An 11,732-nucleotide genomic window follows, 5' to 3' on the forward strand; every position below is an offset into this window, starting at 1 on the left:
GATGATATCCAGGGCCACCACCGCCAAAGAAAAGAACACCCTAAGAAAAGAACAGAATGTGATACGTGGTTTATGCATAAAATGGCGTGGAGATGGAGGCTGGTAGTGACTCCCGATTGCAGACCGAGATAAGTAAGTGAGCTGAAAGAGGGATGAGAGGTAATCACAGCTGCAATACCCTTTGAAAGTTCACTGACAGAGACAGTCTAGTGGCGTTCTCAGGTTTCTTCGCGTCTCCGACTTTTCGCAGCCATAGCAATAGCGAATTATCACGCCCCAGGCAACAAAACGGGCAGTTCAAGGGAGCGGGGTCCCCAACATTCGATAAGACCGGCTTCTCCACATACTCATGTAGAGCCGCCTGCCGGAAGGAGCTGTATCTGGGAGACGGTTACCCGCCCGCCGAGTTGTCGGCGAACTTGGCCCGACAATTCGGCCAACAGCTAACGCCACATTTTCTTCGCGATCCTAGGCCCGCCAGAATGCGTACAATGTACCGAACAGTGTAACGCAGAATCTAGATTGAAGGTGTGACAAATGAGTGTTAGACCTAAGCTTCGACAATATTACCATCTCTCAAACACTGGAAGGCCTAAACTTTGAAGGAATGATTCCTCGTACTTTAGACGAGGGGTCAAAGTCCGAGTGGGGGTCGGGATGGAGAAACACCTACTTTACTTTGTGCCAGGACAACTTTTCCCAGTCCGCGTAAAGTAATTGAAATATGAACGGACGTTTCTGATTAGGTTCGGCTTTCACCAGGTAAATTCCCTCTCCTCGCTAATCAGCTCTGAGCGTAAAGTAGTTACATACCTATGACCGACTCCCCGAACCCTTGTGATAGATCGCCAGACCAAAACGCATTAGTAGACCAGTTCCATTCGGAAAAAAAGGCATCGTCGTCAACACCTAGAGGAGCGCAGCCGCTTGTGTCAAAGTCGGGTAGTTGAGTGGTGGGTTGGCTGGCCGAAGTGACAGCCTGTGGATTGGCGACCGAGGGCCTCTGGCTTTGGGCGTGGTCACTGTTACTCTCTTCCGAGTATGGGTTGGATTGACCCAAGAATTCTTGCCGCCAGTACCAGAGGCAGTCGTATGCCACTCCCATTGCCTGTGATGTCATCCAATCAGTCTATCACACTCGCAGCAGGACAGTTTTTCTCGTGGCTTACCCCTCTGGTTCGAATTCGAACATTTAGGCTGTCCATTGACCCATCACGTCGGACGAAAACGCGCTTACTCCGCCATAATTGCGATAATGTCGCTGCCATGCGGGCATTGAGGTCATTATTCTTCAGGGCCCTCTTCTTGAATATGCGAATGGCAGCGAAATATGATTGTTCCCCATGCGAATAGTCGATCGTCGAGTTGAGTTCTGTGCTACGGCATATCCGTAGTATCACCATAGCGGCGAGAGTGAGGGTCCTGTAATATTGCTCGGAAATGTAGAGGGCATAGTCGTCTATTTGATCTCGATCCGTGATATTTTTGATAAAGGCACAGGCGACATGGTGCAACTCAACTAGGCGCGAGAGTTTCAAAGGCGAGAGCTTGAAAATAAAGAAATAATACGCTCCTGTGTGTAATCTCGCAGAGTTGAAATAAATCTCGGCTGTTGATGGTTAGTTTTGAGTGGGAGAAAGGCAAGAAAAGGGAAGAGTAAATCCTACCAAGATTTCCTTGAGCCTGTCGCCTGATTCTCAAGATCTCGTCGTCGTAAAATTTGATCATGGCTAGAAGCTGGTAAGGCATCTCAACATCCTCTTCTCCATATCTTCCTCTCATCAAAGTGTGATGGGCATTCGACATAAGGCCGACAAAATGCAGCATCCAGAAGACGGGTCTGCTCAAAGAGTCGAGGACATCATTGCTCTGTGGCTCCAAGTCGAAGGCATCTTCGAAAAGGTGAGGGTGCAAGCCGCAGTACACATTAACACTGAGATTGGAAATTAGAATCAAGCTACTCGGGTTGAGTATGCGTTTCATACCAGCAGCAGATCAGTTTGCACCAAGCCCACAGAGTGGCGAGGAAGATGTCGCTATTGGTATCCCTGATCAAATGGCTCTGTGAGAAATCTTGCCTCCTACCAAGCATGTGCAGACCGTTCTGTTGAGAAAGTTGCATTATGACTCCTGCATAAACAGGTGAAGGATCATCTGACGCATTTTCCATTGGTAATGGCCAAACACAGAGGAGGAGTAGCGCAGAAATCGTGGGAATGTACTCAGAAGCTCTGATTGTTGCCAGTGCTGCTAGGCTGGAGATTTTCGGAGCCAGCATTTCCAGCAACGTGGGGTCAAGGCCGTATCTTCTTGAACCAGTCACAATGATAGTCCAGAACAGTAATGGCGAGTATTGGAAGCAGTCGCGCCAGCTTTGTTGTGGATCCAAGATCGGTATAATTGAATGGTAATGTTTGAAGTACCTATCTAGCGTCAATATTGAATCGGACATGAAAGTAATTGTCAAAGGCAGCACTGACAAGGAGTAGCAGTCCTCCAGTTTTTGAGGCTCAATTTCGAGGCCGTCTAGAGATGGGCGGAAAGGCGTGACATGAGCTTCAGGTTGCGCCGTCGAACCAATAGTCACAGTTGAAGAATGGTAGGGATATTGAAAGGCCGACGGGTGCCTTGTCAACTCATGGTGAGAGCTTGTCGGAAGAGCCGGACGTTGCTCAGAGTTTGGAATTGTTGTCAGTGTAGATGGGATATCAAGCGATGGAAAGAAAGAATTCATTCCAGCCTCAGACTGTGGCACACCCGCAGCGGCCATGGATGATCGATGATAGAGATATGAAGGTGTCGGAGGTATAGGCGGAGCATTTCTGGGTTCCTCTGCTTCGTCTACGAGTTGTAGCGCTCTCCGGAGTCCATCTATCTCTCGCTGCATCTTCGCCTTCCTATGCCGTATCAGCCAAACAATACCTTGTCTAAGAGGCAAGACCTACATACGATCGCGTTTTTCTCCTTGTAAAGTCGGTTATGAAGACGCATTGCACACCCGATTTCCTACACTTGGAACACGGTTTCGAGTAATCAAGATGCGCATCGCATCTTATCTAGAAGGTGTAAGCTTCCGACTGGTAGCTCGGTCAAAGGTCAATACAGGGGGGCTGATGGGTTCATCTGTTGAGATTGGACTTCAACGTACCTTCTGTTGCCGACATTCTTCACAAGCTCTTGGCCTTGTTGTCGCTGAATTTGACGCTGACATAATGCCTTTGATTCTTTCAGCCCCAGGAATGCTACGTACTGGGCAAAGATAAACTTATTCTACAGCTTCCAAGCCATAAGGTCGTCAAGCTGCTCGCTCTTCTCCTGGAGTTAAGATGAGGATAGCTTGCCACGGTGTGAACCAGGACCACTATCCGGAGCTTTGTCTCGTGGTGCGGGGTCAGTAGGGCTAGTACCGAGTAGTCATCCGATACCACCACTTAAACCAGCAAGATAGCTAAAGATAATTCCGTGTGAGATATAACTAATATATTTTAATGAGAAGAGCAAAAAGTTCAACCCTCCTATATTTATTACCTCCACCTGGACTTCATGCTAAAATCTGTCTCAAGAAGAAACCATGGATATCGTAGAGCAACTCTTTCCAAGTGTGACTGCTGAGCTTGCCAAGAGGTGTCATGACCACCACACTATGTTCTTCACCGCAAGTGGAGGCTTTTCACGTGGTACGACGGGCTGTGGTGGAGGTCACGCAAAAGGACCGTCATCAAATTTGTGCAGGCTTGGAGACTACTTGGCCGATTGGTCAAGATATTATTCCATCAAAACCGCTAGCGGCTCCAATTTCCGTAGTAAAGTTAACAGTCTGTTTCGGCACAAGAGATCGCAACGGGAGAACTTGCACTTGTCACGACCTACCCTTGAATGTGCCTTGTGAACCAATATCAGCTGAACGAGCTTCGTCCACACATCCAAGCAATGGCGCCTCGGTCTCGCCCACGAGGGTGAAATATCATTCAACACCAAGGCGAGCACGTAGAGGGAAGGCTCAGACATTTCGCCCACGTCGCTTCTGGAACACTCTACAACAACATCAAGCACGAGGATACTATCCAAGGGTCCAAACTATATGGTCCGATAGTCGAATCATTTCTGGCCTCTGCATGTATTCAGTGGAAGAGGGCTTTTATGGGGCAATCGTCCCTATACCAACGCTCAGAGGTCTTGAGGAACAATGGTACCATTGCCCATGGCGTGTCATTGGAAGAGCTAGTTGCGTGTGCTAAATGCTAAGGACTGGATTTCGTGCTGAGGCCCAGGGAAGCGACGTCAAGGTAGGCGATGTCCTCTTGATTTGCGGAGGCTGGACAGAAGACTATCGTGCCCTGCGTAAAGCTGAAAACAAGAGCGCTAGGGGGGTAGGTCTCTCGGTCAAAGGATATCGATTGAAGTCCATCAAGAGCTCGGACTGTCACTCTGCAGCTGTTGCAAGAGATCCACTCAGTGTTCGAGAGGTGGGCTATATTATCGCTATATAAGGGATACTATTTGGGCCAAGCTCTGGACCTGAGAAATTGAGTCGGCTGTTAACGAAGAATTGTTGTTGTATGTTCTTCTTTCCCTGGCTGCTATGTTTTATCAATGGCTACCGATTGTGGCAGAGGTGTCTCTGCTGAAATCGCTGTTCATATTCGAACCTGATATCGTCAGAGTCATCCGAGAGGAAACATGCGAGCAATATGGGGAGCGGACTGCGCGTATTTCGAGGGACTATGCCAGAGGCCAAGGCTGTGTGGGTGTAGTGCGATATGGGAAATCAAAGGAGTCACGGAGTGAGTCATGCATCCCGAACGCACGAAAGAGTATCCAACCAGATAGTTTGACTATTGAGCTAAATTATTTCCAGAGCGGATCGAAAAGAAAAGTACCGAGTACATTCAAATGGCTTTACTACTAGACTATAGGGTAGCCTTGGTCAGTAGTGAGTAGACGTTCGACTTGGAAACTGATGCCCTTATCCTCTATCTAAGCCGTTAGCTAGCTTCGACATGGTGAACACTTCATCGCTTTTGAACCCAATTTGATCGTGTTGGATACGGCGTTTGTCTTGAGCTAGACGGGGTCACTTACTTTTGAAAATAGCTGACCCCCAATACGTCTTCTATTTTTCCACCACGGGTGTCTACCGCGTGTGATTCAGAATACGAGGTGTGCTTTTGAGAACTTGACGTCCTGGACAAGCCACTAACAGTCCAAACGCCGCCTATTCTATTTTCCATCCTTTCTATCTGTCCACTTCAACTGGATTCAATAGACCACCTGGAAAATCGTTTTCGCGGGAATGTCACGATTTGAAATGACATCTAACTGTGCTTGTTCCTCCCCTCGCACTATAGTACGATCAGCAGTTACCATTTGTCATTCGTAACCCTACGTATCGTAAACTTACTGGCAACGAGTACAAGTTTCAAGAACTTTCGCAACAACGTTTAAGCGGGAGGTCCAGTGCTGGCCTTGGAAAATCATAGTTTGAACACCAGGGTTCAGCTTGATCAGCGAAATAGCATCTCATTGGTTGAATTAATTATTTAAAACTCTTGGAACCCCGCTTGGGAAACGGGAGACCAGCTCCCATCCGGTGGCCACATGTTAAAGCAAGCCAGCAGTCAATCCAATAGACATCTACAGCTTGATACATACTAGGACATCTATAGCAAGTTCTCCTTGGAGTAGCTGAGGCTAATGCACCCCGGCGCGGAGTGAGTGGATTGAGCTCTCCCTCCCCACGTCCGCCCCCAGAACCATAAAACCTTAACCGCTTAATTCAACTTCAAGTATCGCTCTTGGCGTGCTGGGCAAGCTCACCTATATAGTCATCTCTGAGTTGCCACCTCAATACAATCTGCCCTCCCAACTACTGACCCAAACAGCTTTCAATACAACAGTCTATCATGAAGTTCGTCGATAGCGTTAAACACTCTCTTGAGACTGATGTCAACTGGTACAATGCACGGCGATATGGTTTACAAGGCGCCCGTGCATTTCCCTCTGCCGCCGCCACCTATGTCCTCGACAAAGTGCCCATTGTCAGTTGGCTGCCTCGGTACAATCCTCGATGGCTCATCAACGACGTCATCGCAGGCCTCACACTCGGCGTCATGCTCATTCCTCAAGGATTGGCATATGCAAAGATTGCCACAATTCCTGTGCAGTATGGCCTGATGGCAAGTTGGCTCCCAGGCATCTTATACACATTCATGGGCACCTCCAAAGGTAATGAACATCTCACGATATATGGAATATCTGACGTCTTTCAGATCTCTCGACGGGTCCCACCTCCCTTATTGGCTTACTCACCGCGGACATCATCAAAGATCTAGTCAAGGATGGATATACACCTCAGCAAATCGCCTCCTCTGTGGCCTTGGGCATGGGTGTCTATGGCATGGCCCTCGGATTCTTGAAACTGGGCTTTCTCCTTGACTTTGTCTCTACACCTGTTCTCAATGGCTTCATCTCCGCTGCGGCCATTGTCATTGGACTGGGTCAGGTGGCATCGTTGCTCGGCGAGCCTGGGGGTGGCGACGGCACGGCTCAACAGATCAACTATGTCTTCTCACAGCTACCTGATGCATCCGGCATCACATGCGCTGTGGGTTTGACTGCTATGGTTATCCTAGTGTCCCTGGATCAAGTCGGCAAGAGATGGGGAAACAAGAGCCGCATCGCGTTCTATTTCTCAATCAGTCGCGCCTTCGTCTGTGTCCTGCTATACACTGGCATCAGCTACGCTGTCAATCATAACAAAGCCGACTCGGACGACTATCTCTTTGCTGTTGCTAAGGTCAAGGCCGATGGACTTCAAGCGAAGGTTGTCGATTCCAAGCTATTTTCGAAAACCATTGGACGAAGCATTGCCCCCTTCGTGGCCGCCGCGCTTGAACACGTGGCCATTGGACGAGCATTTGGAATCCGCAATAACTACCTGCCTGATATATCCCAGGAGCTCTGCTATCTTGGTATCGTTAACATGGGCAACAGCTTTTTTATGGCCATGGGCGTTGGTGGCGCCATGTCACGAACATCTGTCAATTCGGGGTGTAAAGTTCGCTCCCCTCTCTGTGGCACCATCACAACCGCTGTCGTCTTGATTACCATCTACGAACTAACCGGGGCTCTTTACTGGATTCCGAAAGCTGTTCTTTCTGCCATTGTTATCACTGCCATCTGGCCGTTGATTGGCTCCTGGCGTACCTACTACTATTATTGGCGCACCTCTTTCACCGACTTCGTCGCTGCGATGCTAGCGTTTTGGCTGACGTTATTCAAATCATCCGAGATCGGGATCGGAACTGGCGTGGGCTGGTCCATTGCAGTCTCGTTGATTCGGCAAGCATTCAAACGCGTCCCTAATGTCAATTCGACGTCCAGCTCGCCTCTTGTGAGGTCGATCGATGCTGCGAGAGACGTGCCTCAAAATGTCCCTGCCGATGCTGAGATTTTCGTATTCGCTGAGTCTATCTTCTTCCCGAATGCACAGCGGTTCAAGAGCACCATTTTGGATACGATCAAGACACATCACTCGCCTTCTTTTCTGTCGCCAGAGAATGAGGAAGCCGAGAGGACATGGTCCGTGGTGGGTGAGAAGAGAGTGGCCAAACTCCGAAAAGCTGCTGGCGCTGGCAGCACTTCAGTCCTTCCTCCACTTCGACTCCTCGTTCTCGACTTCACGAAAGTGAATCACTTCGACACCACAGCCAGTTTGAAACTGAGAGAACTCTTCAACGAGGCCAGAAAGTATGCCGGTGATTCGCTCGAGGTGAGGTTTGTAGCATTGAATGCTACCGTACGAGCAAGACTTGAGAGGGCCGAGCCTGGTTGGATCCTTATCGATGCTGACCATACAGAAAGTGCGAACCCGGAAGCGAAGGGAAGCTCATTTACAGTCGGAGTGTTTGGAAGTGCTAGTGCTGCAATATTTGCGCCTAGATATTATCAAGCGGAGCAAGTGGTGGATGTGAACACAGAGGAAGTGGAAGTGATGAGTGAGAAGATGGAGTCCAAGCATATTGAGACTGTTTGATCTACCTAGAGTAGTTACTATACCTTGGGAGAAATAGTGGGAATGCATCTGACGTAGGACAAGGCTTGGCGCTAGCCTCATTGCGGTGCAGTACGGGTATCAGATATGTGATGTTGAGACTTTAGGATTTATTCTCATCCATTTCCACTCCGTCTACTCACTCAACCATCATCTCCTAACAAACGGTATGCCCAACCCACCGACACCAGCGACGCACTTTAAGCCGCAAACGCTTCGTCGCTTGAGCGCAAAACGCTTACATCCTTCCTGCCCTCCTCAATCATAATTCAAAGTCCGCTCAGTAGCCCCAAAGCGTCCCAAAATGGATCTGCGCTATCATACTGGTAGCTTGTTGTCATCAGCATCTGCTCGTCGAAAGCGAAGTCGACATGTCCTAGAGGATCCCCGTCCCTGGCAACTCCTAAGTCGAATGCAATTTTCAATTTCCGCACCCGTAAGAGAAATCCGTTCAAGATGTCTTTGGCATCGCCTTGCTTCTCAGTGTGAGGCCGTTGTCCGACCACCTCTTCAATGAGCCCGATTTCACGGTCAATAATGTCGGTTATCCTCAGAGCGCTCCGGGCATGCACGACGTTCCAGGCACTGTGTCTAAAAAGGGCCAGCTTGGTAGACGCGAGGAGCACAAGGCCTGACTGGATCCAAATGTTGAATGGGAAGTATGGAAAATGTGATATAGGAAGGCTGTGGTAGACATCAAAGTAAGATCTCCCTGCGTTGACACATCGATATAAAACCTCAACGCGCTGGGTATCGTCAAGCCCATCCGCTGGATCAAGGGTGTCTAATATTCCAATTTCATACAGGTATACCTCTGCAGCATGAAAATGCATGAGCAGGACGGCTATTATGGGGCTGTTAGTATACGAGCCGACAAGGCAAGGGAGAGCGGAATAGAAAGCATACAACTCAGTGTGATCTCTGGTGGTATCGCAGTCTTGAAACGAGCCAACTCAAGCTCCAGCGGCTTCAGGATGATTCCCATGGGTGCTGTTGTATCCTTCTTAGGTCTGTCTCGTGGAAACACACGTTTGATATTCTCGACTATCAGCTGCAGCCGAACCAGTTGGGCCAAGAGGAGATCATTTTGAACTTCAGGTATTTGTTCCAAAAGAGAGCAGCAATCTCTCACATACGACGAGTTGGTTGATGAGAAAACCTCCATGGACCTGGATCCCATCATGCCCCTATATTTTGACCATTGAGCTGCTGTGACATTGTAAAGGGAGGGGAAGGGAAAAGGGAGGCCTACTTGACGGAATTGAGATAGAAGGAGCCCAGGAAGGATCGAACCTCTGGCAACGAATGGTGATTCGGGGTTTGTGCCAGGTTATTTGGACTGATATCGCTCTCTATGAACATCTTCCTGTGGTCAAGAGAGCTGGGCTCGCGATCCAAATGCAATGTGTTGATGAGAGCCATGGTCAGATAGGAAAGATTCGTCATTTGGGCGTTGACTGGAAATTGAAGATGATTCCTAATATCAAAATGTAGTTAGAGACCAGAAACAAGAGAAAGATACTGGTAAGACCTGGGTTGGGAGCGAACCATGCCGTGAAAACGAGCAACCCTTGAAGAAGATCCAGATTTTTCTTGCCTTGCAAAAGGATATCGGAAACAAGTTCATTCATGATTGATGTACCCTCCCCTATTCTCTCCACGGTAGTCATAGGTGCAGTCAACCAGGAAACTATCCTCCAAAGTACTGAGGTTTGCTTTCGAACTCGAAGCTGGCTGTCGTTCAGAAGCACACAAGGAAAGTAGGTTGAAAGCACATCTCTCCACAGCGCTAGCGATCTTTCCTCGCTTGTCGACGGGGTGACATCGAGGACGGGAGCGCCCAGCGATTGATGTGAAGCATGAAGAAATCTGGGAGCCGATCGGCTAAAAGAAGGCGCGGGATCACTGGTGGTGGCTGGAGTTCGGAGGGTCAAATTGCTGGACGGGCTGGAGCAGACTGACAAGGCATAAGATGATGGTTGTCTGCCAGCGTCAGGGACTCGTGGATTGGAAGTGAATAATTCAATGAGAGTGTCCAGCTTTTGTTCCAATTGATTGACTCGCCTGCCTCATATCAGCCAGTGTACGGAGAGCTGAGGACATTGTTCTCCCGGATACTGACATGGTGGACATTGGTACGCTCCGCCGTTTTCGTGGAACGGGCACCTGTGCAACGCATTCTTTTCTTAGTTGATCACACCTTCGCCAAGTCATCAGTTTTCTTTCCAGATGCTGCTGGGCCCGATTCAATTGTAGGGGTTAGATACCTTTCGCACTTGGGTCCATGCGGGATGCATTTCACTTTGGCCGCTGCACACGACCGGCACGCGCGGCTCCGTGGCTCTCCCGGCCTGGATCGAGAGGTATTTTGGCTCATCTGCCCGCTATCTTCATCGGAGCTTCAAATAGTCTCTACGTCCAGAGAGGAGACAGGTTCTGACGGGGAGGGCCTGTTGAGGGAAACAAGTTACTTACTGGGCCGGATTTCGGGGACAAGCAATTCCCCGAGACCGACCGGAGAAATAATGTACCGAAGGTTTTTCTGGTCCGGAGGAAACCAACCAGCGACTGCCTGGGCAACTCGTCTGCGGCCACGTTTTCCAGCTCTACCACCGGATCGACTTCATGAGTTGACGGAATAGCACTCTCCTTAATATCTCCACCAATCAATGGAGAGGTCGATTCTACAAGTATATTGACAGTATCAACAAGTTTGATGCTCTCTATCCTTCCAGAACTGTCGCCTGCTTTCCCGCGTATCTTCCCCCAATAACCTTGAACTCCCGGACAATGGTGTCCAGCTCGCTTCTTTCCTCCGAGCTCAGTGTTGGAACCGTGGTATTCTCCAAAATCCGAGCCTCGGATGCGCTGCTGGGAATTGGAATAAAGTCCGGATTGCCATCCTTTCCACTCATCGATAGGATCCAGGCGAGCGACATCTGAGCCGGAGAGCAGTCCTTCTTGCTCGCAAGCTTTTGGACTGCATGCACCAATCCCAAGTTCGTCTCAAATGCTCCAGGCTGGAAGCGCGGGAGGAATCTTCGCCAGTCCTTCTGGCCCATATCCAGAAGGCTCTGAAATTGGCCTGTCAACATCCCCCGTCCGAGTGGCGAGTAAGCCAATATGGGGATTCCTAGTTCCGCGCAAGTCGAAGCCACCCCGTTCACCAGTATATCCGTCGACCACAGAGAAAGTTCGACTTCCACGCACGCAATTGGATGCACTTTGCTCGCACGACGAATAGTCTCGGCTCTCACCTCGGACAACCCGATCCCCCCAATCTTGCCCTCTTGGACGAGCTGAGCGAGGACTCTCACAGTATCTTCAACTGGGAATTTCGGATCCACCCTCGCACACTCAAAAATATCGATTGATTTCGTGCCACCCAACTGTTTCAAGCATTTGTCGACCCCTTCACGAATATTGGCCCCACTACAGTCCGGCATCATGTCCGGTCCCAGCCCGCCCTTGATGTTGATCACAACCTTGGCGGCATCTTCGGGGTATCGTGTAAAGTACTTCTTCAGGAGGGTCAAGGAGTTCCTTTCGGCCGTACCATAGAAATCGCCCCCGTTCCACAGATTTGAGCCAGCAGTGAACGCGGTCTTCATGGACTTGATTGCCTGCTCGTCGGTGATGGGGTCAGGGCGCCAGGTCAAACCTATGGAGGTGATTCAGT

At 49.5% G+C, this 11,732-nt stretch overlaps 3 protein-coding genes across 3 annotated transcripts; 1 reads left to right on the top strand and 2 right to left on the bottom strand.

The window, feature by feature from the left end:
* Nucleotides 1–770: 770 nt before the first annotated feature.
* On the bottom strand, nucleotides 771–2,770 carry PV07_04613 (uncharacterized protein; the record flags this gene model as incomplete). The annotated part of the gene is made up of 5 exons (XM_016391436.1): nucleotides 771–1,108; nucleotides 1,170–1,609; nucleotides 1,668–1,933; nucleotides 1,986–2,423; nucleotides 2,481–2,770. The coding sequence occupies 5 exons, from the start codon at nucleotides 2,768–2,770 to the stop codon at nucleotides 806–808; spliced, it is 1,737 nt and encodes a 578-aa protein (XP_016253338.1). The 3' UTR covers nucleotides 771–805.
* Nucleotides 2,771–5,903: 3,133 nt separating this feature from the next.
* On the top strand, nucleotides 5,904–8,035 carry PV07_04614 (uncharacterized protein; the record flags this gene model as incomplete). The annotated part of the gene is made up of 2 exons (XM_016391437.1): nucleotides 5,904–6,225; nucleotides 6,270–8,035. The coding sequence occupies 2 exons, from the start codon at nucleotides 5,904–5,906 to the stop codon at nucleotides 8,033–8,035; spliced, it is 2,088 nt and encodes a 695-aa protein (XP_016253339.1).
* Nucleotides 8,036–8,322: 287 nt separating this feature from the next.
* PV07_04615 (uncharacterized protein) lies at nucleotides 8,323–9,475 on the bottom strand (the record flags this gene model as incomplete). The annotated part of the gene is made up of 3 exons (XM_016391438.1): nucleotides 8,323–8,897; nucleotides 8,960–9,240; nucleotides 9,306–9,475. The coding sequence occupies 3 exons, from the start codon at nucleotides 9,473–9,475 to the stop codon at nucleotides 8,323–8,325; spliced, it is 1,026 nt and encodes a 341-aa protein (XP_016253340.1).
* Between the last annotated feature and the right edge of the window lie 2,257 nt (nucleotides 9,476–11,732).

This window comes from Cladophialophora immunda (assembly GCF_000835495.1).
Source record: "Cladophialophora immunda strain CBS 83496 unplaced genomic scaffold supercont1.2, whole genome shotgun sequence".
Lineage (NCBI taxonomy): Eukaryota > Fungi > Ascomycota > Eurotiomycetes > Chaetothyriales > Herpotrichiellaceae > Cladophialophora > Cladophialophora immunda.